The sequence below is a fragment of the Somniosus microcephalus genome, chromosome 21 (assembly GCF_052327205.1).
Source record: "Somniosus microcephalus isolate GS21.2 chromosome 21, FLI_Smic_1.0, whole genome shotgun sequence".
NCBI lineage: Eukaryota > Metazoa > Chordata > Chondrichthyes > Squaliformes > Somniosidae > Somniosus > Somniosus microcephalus.
In genome coordinates, this window is record NC_141007.1 from 11,272,729 (window position 1) to 11,292,387 (window position 19,659).

Below are 19,659 nucleotides of genomic sequence, written 5' to 3' on the forward strand. Positions count from 1 at the left end.
GGGGGAGGGAGGGGGGAGAGAGAGGGTGGGAGGGTGGGCAGAGAGAGGAGGGAGGGGAGGGAGAGGGTGGGAGGGGGGGAGAGGGGAGAGAAGGAGGGGGGGGAGAGGGTGGGAGGGAGAGAGGGTGGGGGAGAGAGGGGGAGGGGGTGAGAGGAAGGGGGGGGGAGAGAGTGAGGGGGGTGGGGAGAGAGTGAGGGGGGGGAGAGTGAGGGAGGGGGAGAGTGAAGGAGGGGGAGACAGGGTTAGGGAGGGGGAGGGGGGAGAGTGAGGGAGGGTGAGGGAGGGTTAGGGAGGGGGAGAGTGAGGGAGGGAGGGTGAGGGAGGGTTGGGGAGGGGGGAGAGAGGGTTTGGGAGAGAGGGGGAGGGAGTGTTAGGGAGGGGAGAGAAAGAGAGGGAGGGTGAGAGAGGGGGGAGAGAGAGAGACTTGAGTATACAGAGAAAGCAGGTGAAGAGAAAACTGGCGAGGTGTGTAAACAGGAGGTGGGCGTGACTCAAGAAAATGTGACATGCAAGGGAGGAGATAGATTGTAAATATTAAAGGGAAGGATGTGTACTTAAGGGAGGGAGGTGAAAAGAGATGTAAAAGGGAAGGACAGAGGGGACAGACGAAAATGAAATGAGGAATCAGGGCAGAGGGGAAGAGAGTGATTTTCTGCCACCTTTAATAGAATGGGTTGGGCCATTCCTGTCAGTGAATCCGCACACAGTCCTCCTGCTAATGTAACACGCAGATTTATTTTCTATTTACCTGGGGCCCCCTTGGGACAAAATCGAGGGTCGCAATAAAACTGAGTTTGCAATAGAGGAGGATAGGAATAGGAGTGGGCTGCTCGGCCCCTCTAGCTTGCTCCACCTGCGCAGCAGGAGCTGAAGCCCAATCTCTCTCTGGTAATAAAGTGCTTGTCTGGAACGGTAGGTTACAGGTTGAGGTAGTGGTTATTTTTTAAGTTGTGTGTGCGAGAGGCACTGTTTGCAGCTAGTGCGTTAGTGCATGAATATTCTAATTGAATCAATTTAAAGTCTCCAAGGATTATTTTTTGCTTTGGTTGTGAGAGAGAATTGTTCACGGAGTACACTGTCATTTGGGGAGGCTGTGTTCTGCTTGGCAGCTTTCTGTGGCATTCCATTCTATTCACTGGTGTGCTGAGGAGAGACTGGAACTCTGCTCCTGTGTGTTGGAAATTTCACAGCTTGGCTGGTTAAAAAAAAAACATCCTTGTGTTTAAGCACGGTCCCTGTTGGTACAGGGAATGAATGTGACCCTGACGTTCTGCAACACTCGCCCAGCACTAGGTTCAATCATACAACAGCAAGCTCTTTAAGTAGATCAAGCATACTTGACCTTCACAATTGAGTTATTCTTGTCGGGGCAGATTTATACAGAGCACGGGAGCTTTATTTACAATTCAACAGCTTCTTAACATAAAAGGAGCTTTTTCAAGAGTCGTGAGATATCTGTGGCGGGGTGGGGAATGAAATGTTCATATTGTGTCCGCTCAAAGACACCCAGCCACCCAATTCTACATTCGTTCATCCCAAACATAGAATGTGTCTGGACAGAGCGCTTTGAGCTAGGTACAGGTCAGTCACTGTATAACACTGGGGTACAGTACTGGTGGGTACAGGTCTGTCACTGTATAACACTGGGGTTCAGTACTGGTGGGTACAGGTCTGTCACTGTATAACACTGGGGTACAGTACTGGTGGGTACAGGTCTGCCACTAACACTGGGGTACAGTACTGGTGGGTGCAATTCAGTCAGTGTATAATACTGGGGTACTCTACTGGTGGGGACAGGTCAGTCACTGTATAACACTGGGTACAGTACTGGTGGGTACAGCTCTGTCACTGTATAACACGGGTACAGTACTGTGGGTACAGGTCTGTCACTGTATAACACTGGGGTACAGTACTGGTGGGTACAGGTCTGTCACTAACACTGGGGTACAGTACTGGTGGGTGCAATTCAGTCAGTGTATAATACTGGGGTACAGTACTGGTGGGTGCAGGTCTGTCACTGTATAACACTGGGGTACAGTACTGGTGGGTACAGGTCTGCCACTAACACTCGGGTACAGTACTGGTGGGTGCAATTCAGTCAGTGTATAATACTGGGGTACTCTACTGGTGGGGACAGGTCTGTCACTATATAACACTGGGGTACAGTACAGGTCTGTCACTGTAACACTGGGGTACAGTACTGGTGGGTCCAGGTCTGTCACTGTATAACACTGGGGTACAGTACTGGTGGGTCCAGGTCTGTCACTAACACTGGGGTACAGTACTGGTGGGTACAGGTCTGTCACTGTCTAACACTAGGGTACAGTACTGGTGGGTCCAGGTCTGTCACTAACACTGGGGTACAGTACTGGTGGGTACAGGTCTGTCACTGTCTAACACTGGGGTACAGTACTGGTGGGTACAGGTCTGTCACTAACACTGGGGTACAGTACTGGTGGGTACAGGTCTGTCACTGTGTAACACGGGTACAGTACTGGTGGGTACAGGTCTGTCACTGTGTAACACGGGTACAGTACTGGTGGGTCCAGGTCTGTCACTGTGTAAGGGCTCACTGGATTGTGATCAGGAACCCGGGCTGTGTGTGGGTTTTTTTGGTCCCCTCCCTAGCTTTCCAGTGCTGGGGCCAGTTTTAGAACCACAATTGCATGCCTGGTTGACATGAGATAACTCAGCAGAGACCCAGGATCAAATCTGGGACTTTCTTGATGTCTGTGACTCAGTTCCACGGCATGCCTTGTGTAATCACAAGATAATAATGGACGATGGAAGCCATTTAGCCCATCAGAATCTAACCATCCAGGGAGTTCCTACCATCTCCCATTGCAGCATCTAATTGCTTCTTCTGTAATTCCAAGGTTTTTGCCTCCACTTCTCTATCAGAAAGTTTATTTCACTCTTCGTGAGAAGAAGAGTTTCCTGATACCAGTCCTCAAATTGCCTTTTACCAGTTTGAACCTGTACCCTTTTTATTCTACTCCTGCAGTTTAAAGTAATATTTTGGTTCACTTTTTCTATACCCATAACAACCTTATGTCCCTCTATAAGATCACCTCTCCGCCTCCTCCTTTCCAGCCCAGGTTTCTTCAGCCTTTCCACATAACCCAGAATCTGACCCTGGGGATCGGCACTTCCTACAGGACTTGAATTTCTCCCTTGTGTCTCAGTAACCAGAACTGGACCCAGTGCTCGAGGTATGGTCTGACCAGAACTGGACCCAGTGCTCGAGGTATGGCCTGACCAAAACTGGGCCCAGTGCTCGAGGTGGGTCTGACCAAAACTGGGCACAGTGCTCGAGGTGGGTCTGACCAGAACTGGGCACAGTGCTCGAGGTGGGTCTGACCAGAACTGGGCACAGTGCTCGAGGTATGGTCTGACCAGAACTGGGCACAGTGCTCAAGGTGGGTCTGACCAAAACTGGGCACAGTGCTCGAGGTGGGTCTGACCAGAATTGGACACAGTGCTCAAGGTGCAGTCTGACCAGAACTGGGTCAAGGTGGGTCTGACCAGAACTGGACACAGTGCTCAAGATGGGTCTGACCAGAATTGGACACAGTGCTCAAGGTGGGTCTGACCAGAACTGGACCCAGTGCTCAAGGTGGGTCTGACCAGAACTGGACCCAGTGCTCAAGGTGGGTCTGACCAGAACTGGACACTGCTCAAGGTGGGACTGACCAGAACTGGACACAGTGCTCAAGGTGCAGTCTGACCAGAACTGGGCACAGTGCTCAAGATGGGTCTGACCAGAATTGGACACAGTGCTCAAGGTGGGTCTGACCAGAACTGGACCCAGTGCTCAAGGTGGGTCTGACCAGAACTGGACCCAGTGCTCAAGGTGGGTCTGACCAGAACTGGACACTGCTCAAGGTGGGACTGACCAGAATTGGACACAGTGCTCAAGGTGGGTCTGACCAGAACTGGACCCAGTGCTCAAGGTGCAGTCTGACCAGAACTGGGCACAGTGCTCAAGGTGGGTCTGACCAGAACTGGACCCAGTGCCCGAGGTGCAGTCTGACCAGAACCCTGTCCAGTTTGATCACAGCTTCCTCTGATTTGTATTCCACTGTTCTGTCTCTATAGTCCAACGTTCTATGGGATGTTGACTGCTGCTCTGCATTGATTGGACATGTTGAACGTTGAGTCTCTTTCCCTCGGCCATTTCTACCCCATTCCTGGAGTCTGTGTGTTGCATGTTTTCCCTTCCTGTGGTCAATACTTTACACTTGCCTACATTAAATTCCATCCACCATCGTTCTTCCCACTTACATTTTTTGTCCAACTCATTCTGTAATTTCTGGGCTGCCTCCTCCAATTCCAGTTTGGTATCATCTGCAAATTGACCAGTTTATGTTGAGTTTCTGAATTCAGGTCATTTATGTAAATTAGAAACAGTAATGGTCCCATCACTGAGGTGCCCCACTCAGTACCTTCATCCCCCGCACCTCGATGAAACTCCTTTAAGGAATACTCAATTCCTACCCTCCAGCAGGTCTCTTACCCATTCCCAGGGTTTACCCTAAATACCCCACAGTTTTGTGATTAATTAATAGCCTTTCACATGGCACTTTTATCTAAAACCTTTTAGAAGTCAAGGTACAGCGTGTCATGGAGCTTCCCACAGTCCAGTTTGGTTGTCAACTCTTTAACAAAATCAAGGAGGTTTGTCAGGCAGCATCTCCCGTTTCTAAATCCACGCTGATCGCTGTTTACTGGACTATTAATGTACAGATAATCCTCAAGATTACGCCTGGTAATTGATTCCATTATTTTACGTGGAACAGAAGTAAGACTGTTCATTCTGTAGTTGCCTGGCTCGGTATTTTAAATATGGTTACCACATTGGCCTGTTTCCGGTGACCATTTGTAAAACTTATTCTCGGGATGTGGGAGTCAATGGCAAGACCAGCATTTATTGCCCATCCCCAGGTGCCCTGCGAAGGCGGTGGTGGGCCTTCTTGAACCGTAGCAGTTTGATACAACTGAGTGGCTTGCTAAGAGTCAACCAGGTTGGTGTGGGACTGGAGTCACATATAGGCCAGACGGGGTAAGGATGGCAGGTTTCCATCCCTAAAGGACATGAGTGAACCAGTTGTGTTTTTACAACAATCTGATCATTTCATGGTCGCTTTTACAGACAACCAGTCTTTTGTTTGGGATTTTTTCAATTTAATTCAGTTCATGGTGGGATTTGATCTCATGTTCTCTGGATTACTGGTCTTGTAACATAACCACTACGTTACTGTCATAACATTTGATGATTGGAGGCCCCACGGGTTGTCTGTTTCCTGGTGAAGTGTTGGCTGTTCATGGCCTGGCCGTAGAATATTTGCTCCGGAAGTTTACCGGGAACATTACCCAACAAGTGAAGATTTGCTTTATTGAATGTCACGTCCGATCCAATTGTTTCAGTGCTACCCAGGCACTGTGTCTACAGGGTTGTAGCACAGAAGCAGACCATTCAGCCCATCGCCTTTGTGCTGGCTGTTTTCTAGAACAGTCCAAAACGAATTCCACTGCCCCGCTCTCTCCCCATAGCCCTGTATCAATCCCAAACTAATTCCACTGCCCCGCTCTCTTCCCCTAGCCCTGCATCAATCCCAAACTAATCCCACTGCCCCGCTCTCTCCTCATAGCCCTGCATCAATCTCAAACTAATCCCACTGCCCCGCTCTCTTCCCCTAGCCCTGCATCAATCCCAAACTAATTCCACTGCCCTGCTCTCCCCATAGCCCTGTATCAATCCAAAACTAATCCCACTGCCCTGCTCTCTCCCCATAGCCCTGTATCAACCCAAAACTAATCTCACTGCCCCGCTCTCTCCCCATAGCCCTGTATCAATCCAAAACTAATCCCACTGCCCCACACACTCCCCATAGCCCTGTATCAATCCAAAACTAATCTCACTGCCCCGCTCTCTCCCTATAGTCCTGTATCAATCCAAAACTAATCCCACTGCCCCGCTCTCTCCCCATAGCCCTGTATCAATCCAAAACTAATCTCACTGCCCCGCTCTCTCCCCATAGCTCTGCATCAACCCAAAACTAATCTCACTGCCCCGCTCTCTCCCCATAGCCCTGTATCAATCCCCAACTAATCCCACTGCCCCGCTCTCTCCCTATAGTCCTGTATCAATCCCCAACTAATCCCACTGCCCGCTCTCTCCCCATAGCCCTGTATCAATCCAAAACTAATCCCACTGCCCCACACACTCCCCATAGCTCTGTATCAACCCAAAACTAATCTCACTGCCCCGCTCTCTCCCCATAGCCCTGTATCAATCCAAAACTAATCCCACTGCCCCACACACTCCCCATAGCCCTGTATCAATCCAAAACTAATCTCACTGCCCCGCTCTCTCCCTATAGTCCTGTATCAATCCAAAACTAATCCCACTGCCCCGCTCTCTCCCCATAGCCCTGTATCAATCCAAAACTAATCTCACTGCCCCGCTCTCTCCCCATAGCTCTGCATCAACCCAAAACTAATCTCACTGCCCCGCTCTCTCCCCATAGCCCTGTATCAATCCCCAACTAATCCCACTGCCCCGCTCTCTCCCTATAGTCCTGTATCAATCCCCAACTAATCCCACTGCCCGCTCTCTCCCCATAGCCCTGTATCAATCCAAAACTAATCCCACTGCCCCACACACTCCCCATAGCTCTGTATCAACCCAAAACTAATCTCACTGCCCCGCTCTCTCCCCATAGCCCTGTATCAATCCCCAAACTAATCCCACTGCCCCGCTCTCTCCCCATAGCCCTGTATCAATCCCCAAACTAATCCCACTGCCCTGCTCTCTCCCCATAGTCCTGTATCAATCCCCAAACTAATCCCACTGCCCTGCTCTCTCCCCATAGTCCTGTATCAATCCAAAACTAATCCCACTGCCCTGCATTCTCCCCACAGTCTGTCTCTTCCTTATTGTTGGTGTTAGCCATGCTCGGGGTACCTGTTCGGGGATGGCTGTTTGTACTTATAAATTTATAAGTAATTGCTCAAGACAATAGGGTTCAAAGGCATTTATTGGCTTTCATCGGAAATAGGCATACACTGATAACTATTACTATTAATAATTACAATTATACTTAAGGTCACACTTGTGGTGCAAGTTACTGGGGAATTCACACGTTCCAGTTCTCGAGCTCGAGGGGAAGGGCTGGTCGGGCCTTGGCGACTTCTGTTCTAACGCCCCTTTTTATATACTTTTTCCCCCAGTGCGGATTCACATGTTATCAAAGGGTTACCTCATCCCGTTGTTCATTTAATGAATTTCAGTTTTAACAAGAAAGCCTCCCATACACCTCATCAAGGCTTCTTCTTGACTGAGTTGTCAATCAAGTCATTCAACTGGAGACAGTTACAGGGACCCCAAGACTCATACAGGCGAGTTACCGCTTGCCTTGCGCAGATGTGTCCTTAGAGGAGTTCATCCCTCGGAGGACAGCTGAGGTTATCTATTGGGCTCGGTCAAAGAAAACACTGAGCTGAATGTTCATCAGCTAAAGTCTCTGTCTGGTAACTTCTAATTCCCACTGAAAGTTGAAACTAACTTAACAGGCCAAAGTGAAAGTTGAATTATAAAGAATTAACCCTTTCCTTACAGGTAGCCCTCTCGCCTCTGAGTCAGAAGGTTGTGGGTTCAAGTCCCACTCCAGAGACTTGAGCCCATAATCTAGGCTGACACTCCCAGTGCCGTGCTGAGGGGGTGCAGCACTGTCGGCGGTGCCGTCTTTCGGATGAGACGTTAAACCGAGGCCCTGTCTGCTCTCTCAGGTGGATGTAAAAGATCCCATGGCACTATTTCAAAGAAGAGCAGGGGAGTTCTCGCTGGTGTCCTGGGCCAATATTTATACCTCAATCAACATCACTAAAACAGATTATCTGGTCATTATCACATTGCTGTTTGTGGGAGCTTGCTGTGCGCAAATTGGCTGCCGCGTTTCCCACATTACAACAGTGACCACTTCAGAAGTAATTAATTGGCTGTAAAGCGCTTTAGGACGTCCTGAGGCTGTGAAAGGCGCTATAGAAATGCAAGTCTGGCTTTGTGCTGCACCTATCAATATTGTGTTTCTTGCAGACCTGCACCTGGCAGCGGAGTTGGGGAAGACCCTTCTCGAACGCAACAAGGAGCTGGAGGATTCGCTGCAGCAGATGTACGCAACCAATCAGGAGCAGGTCCAGGAGATTGAGGTACGGCCCGTTCGCGGTGCACCGAGGCACAGTGCCGTAACGAGCCATCGAGGCCAGCAGGTCCCGGGTTCTCCAGCTGTTGTCTGTACTGAGTTAACGGATCTGATCTGATCCCGGTAGAAATGGCATGCAGTTGGCCTCAGCACCCCCCGGGATGGTTGAGAGGCGGTGGCGGGTGGGGGTGGGCGGAAAGGGCAGAACAGTCATCCAGGATTCCTAACTCCTAATCACTGTCCTGCTGGGAAATGCCGTGGGAATGTGAGATGAGAGAAGGGCCCGCCTGTGCTGCCCCCACAGTCAAATAGCCCAACAACACAGCAAGGCCGCTTGAACAAAGTACCCGGGGAGGGCCGCTGGTCCCGGGGAGAGCCACTGGTACCCGGGGAGGGCCACTGGTACCCGGGGAGAGCCACTGGTACCCGGGGAGAGCCACTGGTACCCGGGGAGAGCCACTGGTACCCGGGGAGAGCCACTGGTACCCGGGGAGAGCCACTGGTACCCGGGGAGGGCCACTGGTACCCGTGTAAGAGTCAGCATGCTCAGGGTGGGGGAGAAGAGTGATTTTCCAAGATGCTCTCCCTATCGTGCAGTCACACCGATTTAAACAAGCATAAAACGCTGGAAATACACAACAGGCTCTCCTGAGAGGAGAACAATACAGGTGATGGTTTCGCACACAGACCCTTTGATGGGACAAAGCTCTTGCTGGGGGAGGGTCTGTAACTTAATGTTAACCTGTCTCTCCTCTGGTCCGATGCCGCTGGGCTGAGTGTGTATTTACACCATTTTATGAGCTTACTTCATATTTTCAGTATCTGCGCTTTTTTTGTTTAAACTTTCTTTGTTTTATAGAATCATACAGCACAGAAGGAGGCCTTTTGACCCATCGTGCCTGTGAAAGAGCTCTCCAATTAGTCCCACTCCCCCGCTCTTTCCCCGTAGCCCTGCAGATGTTACCTTTTCAAGTATTTACCCAATTCCCTTTTTGAAAGTTACTATTGAATCTGCTTCCACAATGCTTTCAGGCAGCGCATTCCAGATCACAACAACTCACTGTATAAAAAACATTCTCCTCACCTCCTCCATGGCTCTTTCACCGATTATCTTCAATCTGTGTCCTCTGGTTACCGACCCTCCTGCCACTGGAAACAGTTTCTCCTTATTTACTCTATCAAAGCCATAATTTTGAACACCTCGATTAAATCTCCCCTGAACCTTCTCTGCTCTAAAGGGAACAGTCCCAGCTTCTCTAGTCTCTCCACATACTGAGGTATATGTAATGGTATGAACTATTAAAGGCTTCTGAATTGTTGTGACTGATAGCAGAGTGAGGTGATGGCTCCTGTGAGATACTCATACCAAGATCACCTTCTGTGAGGAGAACAGCTTGTTCTCTGTGGGTTGAGGCGAGGGAGCGTGGTGCATTGCCTTGCTCCAGGCTCGACGTGTTCCTGTGAGTGAAGAGTGTGGCAGAATCAAATGTGTCTTGAATGTGACCTTTGCTCCCGCCGAAGGCTGCTGATAGAGCAAGTGTGAAACTGGGCTATGCAGGCCGGATGGTCCCAGGTGCTATTCCCTCTCCCCCTCACTGGTCTCCGTGGCGTTAGCTAATCTCCGATACCAGCAGCAGTTGGAGCTGTGCAATTGGCCTCAGCAGCCCCTCAATGGGAGAGTTAGGGTGCCGGAGGGATGGGAGCTGGGGGGCGACTCGGTCAGAGCCCGTGCTCCTGATCGCATTCCAACAAACTGCGTGGATGCCAGGTGAAGGCAGGATCTGGCTCACTTGCGAAGCCTTTCACAGTCGAGAAGCCTTCGATATTAATTGTCACGGTTGACACGTGAATAATTGGCACCCGGGCGGGCGAGCTAACTCTCCCAACACGGCCCATCCCTCTAGTACCCTAACTCTCCCATCGAAGCCCATCACTGTAGCACACTAACTCTCCCATCACAGCCCATCCCTCTAGTACCCTAACTCCCCCATCAAAGCCCATCCCTCTAGTACCCTAGCTCTACCATCACAACCTGTCCCTCTAGTATCCTAACACTTCCATCAAAGATCATCCCTCTAGTACCCTAACTCTACTGTCACAACCCATCCTTCTAGTGGCCTATCTCTCCCATCACAGCCCATCCCTCTGGTCCCCTAACTCTCCCATCACAGCCCATCCCTCTAGTACCCTAACTCTCCCATCACAGCCCATCCCTCTGGTCCCCTAACTCTCCCATCACAGCCCATCCCTCTGGTCCCCTAACTCTCCCATCACAGCCCATCCCTCTAGTACCCTAACTCTCCCATCACAGCCCATCCCTCTGGTCCCCTAACTCTCCCATCACAGCCCATCCCTCTGGTCCCCTAACTCTCCCATCACAGCCCATCCCTCTAGTACCCTAACTCTCCCATCACAGCCCATCCCTCTGGTCCCCTAACTCCCCCATCAAAGCCCATCCCTCTAGTACCCTAGCTCTACCATCACAACCTGTCCCTCTAGTATCCTAACACTTCCATCGAAGATCATCCCTCTAGTACCCTAACTCTACTGTCACAACTCATCCTTCTAGTGGCCTATCTCTCCCATCACAGCCCATCCCTCTAGTACCCTAACTCTCCCATCACAGCCCATCCCTCTGGTCCCCTAACTCTCCCATCACAGCCCATCCCTCTAGTACTCTAACTCTCCCATCACAGCCCATCCCTCTGGTCCCCTAACTCTCCCATCACAGCCCATCCCTCTGGTCCCCTAACTCTCCCATCACAGGGAGGAATAAATATTGGCCTGGACACCGAGGAGAACTCCCTGCTCTTCTTCAAAATAGTGCCTGTTTGTCCTCTCGGATTGACTTAAAAGATCCCGTGGCACTATTCAAAATGAGCAGGGGCGTTCTCCTCGGTGTCCTGGCCAACATTTATCCCTCAATTAACATCACCAAAAATAGATTAACAAGTCTATTAATTTGCTGTTTGTGGGATCTTGCTGTGTGACAATTGGCTGCTGCGTTTCCTACATTACAACAGTGACTACACTTCAAAAGTACTTCATTGGCTGTAAAGCACTTTGGAATGTCCTGAAAGGTGCCGTATAAATCCAAGTTCCTTCTTGCTCTACAGTAATAATCCTTCCTGCACCCCTTTAATATTTAATATTTCAATGATGCCCTTTCAACTACCTCTCTTCAGAACATGGATCTTCAGGCTCTCCATTCTTTCTCGTCGTTCATCCTCTTCCCACTTTCTCTGCACACTCACCACCACCTTGTGACCAGTAGTGAACACAGTACTCTAAATCTGCTCTCACTCAATAGGTAGCTACTCCGATTGGCAGGATGTGACTAGTGGTGTCCCGCAGGGATCAGTGTTGGGGCCTCAACTATTCACAGTATTTATTAATGACTTGGATGACGGGATAGAAAGTCACATATCCAAGTTTGCTGATGACACAAAGATCGGTGGCAGTGTAGATGGAAGCATAAAATTACAAAGGGATCAATATAGATTAAGTGAATGGGCAAAACTGTGGCAAATGGATTTCAATGTAGGCAAATGTGAGGGCATCCACTTTGGACCTAAAAAGGATAGAACAGGGTACTTTCTAAATGGTGAAAAGCTAAAAACAGTGGCTGTCCAAAGAGAATTGGGGGGGGGTCAGGTACATAGATCATTAAAACGTCATGAACTGGTACAGAAAATAATGAAAAAGGCTAATGGGATGCTGGCCTTTATATCTAGAGGACTAGAATACAAGGGGGTAGAAGTTATGCAGCAGCTACACAAAGCCCTGGTTAGACCACACCTGGAGCACTGGGAGCAGTTCTGGGCACCACACCTTAGGAAGGATATATTGGCCTTGGAGGGAGTGCAGCGCAGGTTTACCAGAATGATACCCGGACTGCAGGGGTTAAATTACAAGGAGAGATTACACAAACTAGGGTTGTATTCCCTGGAATTTAGACGGTTAAGGGGTGATCTGATCGAAGTTTACAAGATATTAAGGGGAACAGATAGGGTAGAGAGAGAGAAACTATTTCCGCTGGTTGGGGAGTCTAGGACTAGGGGGCAGTGTCTAAAAATAGAGCCAGACCTTTCGGAAGTGAAATTAGGAAACCCTTCTACACACAAAGGGTGATAGAAGTTTGGAACTGTCTTCCGCAAACGGCAATTGATGCTAGATCAATTGTTAATTTTAAATCTGAGATTGATAGCGTTCTGTTAACCAAAGGTATTAAGGGATATGGGCCAAAGGCGGGTATATGGAGTTAGGTCACAGATCAGCCTTGATCTCATTGAATGGCGGAACAGGCTCGAGGGGCCTCAATGGCCTCCTCCTGTTCCTTCCTGTGTTCCTATTGTGAAGTCCCAGCGTGCCTTGTAGCGACTGCTCGATCTCCCGGCGTTGTGGTGTCCTCCTGTTGTCCAGACGTTGACTGTCTATCGGTAATCGGAGGTAGTCTTACCCTCCCTCCTGCCGAATTGTGCTCATTGCTTCTTTACATTTCCCCACCGATCTGTCGTCCTTCCCACTTGCCACCTGTCTGGCCGGGTGGCTAACTGCTCAAAAGAATTTTTTCCTTATCTTTACTGCCCTCCCTATCTTCATTTTGTCGCCTTTCCTTTTGTGTTTGTGCCCCATTAATCATTAATAAAGTCCAGGGTTCCGCAAGGCTGACTTTCTGGACCTGCCCTCGGCTACTCCCCCCTCCAATCCGTCACTGACCCCATGGGACTAACGCCCTCCCCTCCCAGTCTGATACTGACCCCGTGGGACGAACGCCCTCCTCTCCCAGTCTGATACTGACCCTGTGGGACTAACGCCCTCCTCTCCCAGCCTGATACTGACCCCGTGGGACTAACGCCCTCCCCTCCCAGTCTGATACTGACCCTGTGGGACTAACGCCCTCCCCTCCCAGTCTGATACTGACCCCGTGGGACTAACGCCCTCCCCTCCCAGTCTGATACTGACCCCGTGGGACTAACGCCCTCCTCTCCCAGTCTGATACTGACCCCGTGGGACTAACGCCCTCCTCTCCCAGTCTGATACTGACCCTGTGGGACTAACGCCCTCCTCTCCCAGTCTGATACTGACCCTGTGGGACTAACGCCCTCCTCTCCCAGTCTGATACTGACCCCGTGGGACTAACGCACTCCCCCCCCAGTCTGATACTGACCCCGTGGGACTAACGCCCTCCCCTCCCAGTCTGATACTGACCCCATGGGACTAACGCCCTCCCCTCCCAGTCTGATACTGACCCCGTGGGACTAACGCCCTCCTCTCCCAGTCTGATACTGACCCTGTGGGACTAACGCCCTCCCCTCCCAGTCTGATACTGACCCTGTGGGACTAACGCCCTCCTCTCCCAGCCTGATACTGACCCCATGGGACTAACGCCCTCCCCTCCCAGCCTGATACTGACCCCATGGGACTAACGCCCTCCTCTCCCAGTCTGATACTGACCCTGTGGGACTAACGCCCTCCTCTCCCAGCCTGATACTGACCCCATGGGACTAACGCCCTCCCCTCCCAGCCTGATACTGACCCCATGGGACTAACGCCCTCCCCTCCCAGTCTGATACTGACCCTGTGGGACTAACGCCCTCCTCTCCCAGCCTGATACTGACCCCATGGGACTAACGCCCTCCTCTCCCAGTCTGATACTGACCCTGTGGGACTAACGCCCTCCTCTCCCAGCCTGATACTGACCCCATGGGACTAACGCCCTCCTCTCCCAGTCTGATACTGACCCTGTGGGACTAACGCCCTCCTCTCCCAGCCTGATACTGACCCCGTGGGACTAACGCCCTCCTCTCCCAGTCTGATACTGACCCTGTGGGACTAACGCCCTCCTCTCCCAGCCTGATACTGACCCCATGGGACTAACGCCCTCCCCTCCCAGTCTGATACTGACCCTGTGGGACTAACGCCCTCCCCTCCCAGTCTGATACTGACCCCGTGGGACTAACGCCCTCCTCTCCCAGTCTGATACTGACCCCGTGGGACTAACGCCCTCCTCTCCCAGTCTGATACTGACCCCGTGGGACTAACGCCCTCCTCTCCCAGTCTGATACTGACCCCGTGGGACTAACGCCCTCCTCTCCCAGTCTGATACTGACCCCGTGGGACTAACGCCCTCCTCTCCCAGTCTGATACTGACCCCATGGGACTAACGCCCTCCTCTCCCAGTCTGATACTGACCCCGTGGGACTAACGCCCTCCTCTCCCAGTCTGATACTGACCCCGTGGGACTAACGCACTCCCCTCCCAGTCTGATACTGACCCCGTGAGACTAACGCCCTCCTCTCCCAGTCTGATACTGACCCTGTGGGACTAACGCCCTCCCCTCCCAGTCTGATACTGACCCTGTGGGACTAACGCCCTCCTCTCCCAGTCTGATACTGACCCCATGGGACTAACGCCCTCCCCTCCCAGTCTGATACTGACCCCGTGGGACTAACGCCCTCCCCTCCCAGTCTGATACTGACCCCGTGGGACTAACGCCCTCCTCTCCCAGTCTGATACTGACCCTGTGGGACTAACGCCCTCCTCTCCCAGTCTGATACTGACCCCGTGGGACTAACGCCCTCCTCTCCCAGTCTGATACTGACCCTGTGGGACTAACGCCCTCCTCTCCCAGTCTGATACTGACCCTGTGGGACTAACGCCCTCCTCTCCCAGTCTGATACTGACCCCGTGGGACTAACGCCCTCCCCTCCCAGTCTGATACTGACCCCGTGGGACTAACGCCCTCCTCTCCCAGTCTGATACTGACCCCATGGGACTAACGCCCTCCTCTCCCAGTCTGATACTGACCCCGTGGGACTAACGCCCTCCTCTCCCAGTCTGATACTGACCCTGTGGGACTAACGCCCTCCCCTCCCAGTCTGATACTGACCCCGTGGGACTAACGCCCTCCCCCACCCCCCCTGCCAGTATGACAGACCCCCCCCTTGGGACTCCACTCAGCCCCTCTTCCAGTCTGACTGCCTCTGCTGGACTGAGCCTCCCCCCCGGTCTGACTGTACACCTCCCACGAGTACTCTCAATTTCCTAATTTTTAAACCAACTTCTTACCCTGTCCCATGTATTGCTGTGGATATTAAACTATCGGGGAAAAATTGAGCCGCGCCCCCTTAGGGCCGCTAACTTCGCCGGGGCGCTACTTTTAGCTCCCCGAAAAAATTAGCGCCCCCGCGGCCGAAATACACCGGTAGCGCCCCAAGAGGGAAGCTACCAGAAGCGCCCCGCCTCCCTCTTGGGGCGCTGCGAGTGAATATTGTGGCGCTGCGGCATGTTGTGCCGCGGTACTGCAGGCCTTCCTCCCCTTCTTAAAGGGGAGGGACCTAGCACAGCGTGACCTGGGGACTGGCAAAAGAGCCGGCACTCGAGAAGTGCCAGGCTCACAGAGCACAGCCAGCACTTCGCGCGGGGTGGGGGGAGGGCTTCAGAGGAGGCAGGGGATGGCAGAGCGGGTAGGTGCTGGCAGGCGGCCAGCAACAAAAATGGCCGCCCGGCACCTCCCCTTTAATTTGCGCCACTCTGGCCGCAGGTAGGCCCCCCCTGACTCCGTCGGACATAGCGTCCAGCGGTAAGTCGGGGCACTACCAAAGATCGCAGCCGGGGCGCGAGTGGGGCGCTGCACACGGCAATGACGTCATCGCCGGCAGCGTTGCGCCGCGGGGTGCTAGCGGTTACCGCCGCCACTAACCTCCCGCTGAATTTCGCGGGTTGTGTTGGTGGCGCCGTGCCTAGACGCTAGTTGCTTTGCTCCCCGCGCTAACGGTAAGCGCAAAGCAACCGAATTTTTAGGCCTTAGTTTTTCACGTAGAACTTTGTCAAAAGTTTTGTGACAACCAAAACTATATTTTGGGGAGCTCCATCTGTACAATCCTCGAGGAGGTTTGTCAGGCAGGTATCTTCCCTTTCTAAACCCATAATGCCTGTTTCTTATCGCGTTACTGCTGGACAGACACTCTCCAGCCCTTCACTTGGCCTACCCGGAATGGGAACTACTGTGACGGGCCTGTAACTACCTGGCTGTTTTTATATCCGATCGATGTACCGATACTACTTCTGATTGCATGAGGCTCTGTCCTTGTTTTTAATTCATTCTCAGGATGTGGGCATGGTTGGCAAGACCAGCATTTATTGCCCATCCCCAGTTGCCCTGAGAAGGTGGTGGTGAGCCGCCTTCTTGAACTGCTGCAGTCCGTGTGATGAAGGTACTCCCACAGTGCTGTTAGGTACGAGTTCCAGGATGTTGACCCAGCGACGATGAAGGAACGCCGACATATTTCCAAGTCGAGATGGTGTGTGAGTTGGAGGGGAACTTGTGTGATGGTGTTCCCATGCACATGCTGCCCTCCAGTGTAGAGGGAGCTTTACTCTGTATCTAACCTGTGCTGAACCTGCCCTGGGTGTGTTTGATGGGACAGTATAGAGGGAGCTTCACTCTGTATCTAACCCGTGCTGAACCTGCCCTGGGAGTGTTTGATGGGACAGTGTAGAGGGAGCTTCACTCTGTATCTAACCCGTGCTGTACCTGCCCTGGGAGTGTTTAATGGGACAGTGCAAAGGGAGCTTCAGTCTGTATCTAACCCGTGCTGTACCTGCCCTGGGAGTGTTTGATGGGACAGTGTAGAGGGAGCTTTACTCTGTATCTAACCCGTGCTGTACCTGCCCTGGGAGTGTTTGGAGTGCTCCCCATGAAGCCCCAGCTGCCGCTCACTGTTCCAGTGTATGCAATGGGCCAGATCTAGGTTGAAAAATAACGGCTTGTTAACGATGCACAGCGTTATTAATGTGCAAAGTGGCCAGCAAATTCAGGGGATTAAGAGATACGCCGTGATTGGCTAATCTCTAGAACTTGCTGGTTGAATTTCGCCACGCCGCCATTTGTTTCGCACAACATGATCTCGCACTTAGTCGCCCCCCGACCCCCCCCACCTCGCCGTTATTTTTAATAACTTGCTGGATTTGCACTTTAATTGCGCATTAAACTTGCCACAGAAAGTTAGGGCTGGTGATTAAGAGCGTAAGTACCCTTTTAACGACGTGTTAATTGTTCATACAATGCCAATCAACCTCTCTGGCCCAGAAAGGGAACAATTTAAACTATTCATTCTCATTACTGCATGTAGTCAATTGTTGTTCGAGATTTTTTACCTGTCAAATTTTTTTTTAAATTCTTACTTTTCCTGTCTGTCTCTTTTTCCTCTCTCAATCCTGTTTTCTTTTCCCTCTCTTTGTTTCTCTTTCTGTATCTAATTTGAATCTAATTCACCCTCCTCGTCCATCGTTCCTCTGTTTCATTCTCAGTCCTTCAATCTCATTGGTTGAGGTGATAGACTGTTGGTCCCGTCGTTCACTGAGGTCCCAGGTGCCCCGTTATCAGCTCGCGCTCCCAGCAAGCTACGGCGCAAACATTTTTCGAGCTGAAGGGTGTGGGGGAAAAAGCCTAACCAACAGGGCACGCCAGGAGGCACCCCGCTCCAGCAAGATCTGGCCCATCGTTGCCAGCTAGGAAGACAGCCAGCAGTAAAGACCCTGGAATAACAACAGAAAACGCTGGAAAAACTCAGCAGGCCAGGCAACATCCGTGGAGAGAGAAATAGAGTCAACGTTTCAAGTCTGTGACCCTTCTGTAGAAGGGTTTCCACCCGAAACGTTGACTCTATTTCTCTCTCCACAGATGCTGCCTGGCCTGCTGAGTTTTTCCAGCGTTTTCTGTTGTTATTTTGGCTTTCCAGCATCCGCAGTATTTTGCTATCATAAAGACCCTGGGCCTTCTGCCCTCTTCACTTGGTGTTTGTGGCTCGCTACTTGTATATAACGACACGCGAGCCACAGGAGTGAGCTAATCGTGAGGCCGTTATCATTGAGACATCGCTGGCATTCCACGGGGCTGGGGGGAGGGGGGCTTGATGCTTTAAAACAGAGAGTGGGGGGCTGGGGCTGGAGCACGGGGACACAGAGAGCAAGTGTAAGGGGCAGAGAGAATGCTTCAGATAGCAGCTCCATGCCAGCTGGCTGTTTCCCCGCGTCGTGCTGCCAGAATCCCCGTCCCTACGATATCTGTGGCTCAATTGTTAACAACAATGTAAGGGTCTGTCAAACATTTCAGCGACCGTTAAAGCAAAGATATTCTGTCGTCAGAATCACTCTGCAGATGGTTTCCATCCAGCTGCCTCTCTCTCTGCCTCCTCCCAGCTGCAAATCGATTTCTTAATATTGCCCGCCTGTCAGTCACAGGCAGTTTAGGCCCGGGTTCTGCCTTTCCCAGGCCGTCCACTCTGATTTGGAGACTAACCGCCAGCAGGTTTTATAAATAAAAAGGTGAGTTGTTCATCGTTCCCGCTGCTCTCCAATGCTAACTCAGGCAGGGGCGCTGGTACCACAGGTGCTGGCGGCCCTCCAATACTTCCCCCGAGTGACCGTTCACACCATGTATGAGCCAACATGGCGAATGTTGATGGGCTATTCCACCATGGGGGGAGCGCAGACAAACCTGATCCTGCGCATGCACTTCCCAGCAGGGGGCAGTGGACAGCGATCAGCATCCTGTGTAATCCTCCCCCACAATCCCAGGTTGGAGGAGGGTGCTCAGTAATGTAGGCACAGCCAGGGCTCAGACCAGCTAGCTCGGCATGGCTTCGGGATGGAACCTGGGGCCTTCCTGCTGTATGCGCGTGTGAGGGGGGTGTGCGCGTGTGAGGGGGGGTGTGGCTCTGCCAGTCACTGCCTTAACCTGCTGAGGGTCAGGGGAGCCACTGCAAATTTCAAACTGCTCACCAGCTGATTCGCTGCCCTCTCCCTCCCAAATCTCCCCAGCTGCTAATTTCCAACTCGTCATTGCTGACCTGGCTTTGACTGCACGATCCCACCTCACCCGCAGGCTGACTCCATTTCAGTTATACTCCAGTTATTGTAAACCTTTATAAACCACTAGTTAGGCCTCAGCTGGAGTATTGTGTCCCATTCTGGGCACCACACTTTAAGAAGGATGTCAAGGCCTTGGAGAGGGTGCAGAGGAGATTTACTAGAATGGTACCAGGGATGAGGGGCTTTAGTTATGTGGAGAGACTGGAGAAGTTGGGCTTGTTCTCCTTAGAGCACAGAAGGTTAAGGGGAGATTTAATGGAGGTGTTCAAAATCAGGAGGGGTTTTAATAGAGTAAATAAGGGGAAACTGTTTCCAGTGGCAGGTGGGTCGGTCACCAGAGGCCACAGATTTAAGGTGATTGGCAAACGTACCAAGGGGGAGATGAGGAGAATTGTTTTAACGCAGCGAGTTGTTGTGATCTGGAACGCGCTGCCTGGAAGGGCGATGGAAGCAGATTCAGTCGTAACTTTCAAAAGAGAATTGGATAAATACTTGAGAAAGAAACATTTGCAGGGCTGTGGGGAAGAGCGGGGGAGTGGGACTAATTGGATAGCACTTTCAAAGAGCCGGCACAGGC

The 19,659-nt window shown here is 51.7% G+C and overlaps 1 protein-coding gene across 1 annotated transcript in view; it reads left to right on the forward strand.

Moving 5' to 3' along the window:
• The window catches only part of cdr2l (cerebellar degeneration-related protein 2-like), a 34,831-nt gene that overhangs the window by 2,703 nt on the left and 12,469 nt on the right, over window positions 1-19,659 (forward strand). The window contains exon 2 of the mRNA XM_085963238.1: window positions 8,099-8,211. Within this exon, the coding sequence (XP_085819364.1) occupies window positions 8,099-8,211 (113 nt within the window). The remainder of the gene's footprint in view (window positions 1-8,098; window positions 8,212-19,659) is intronic.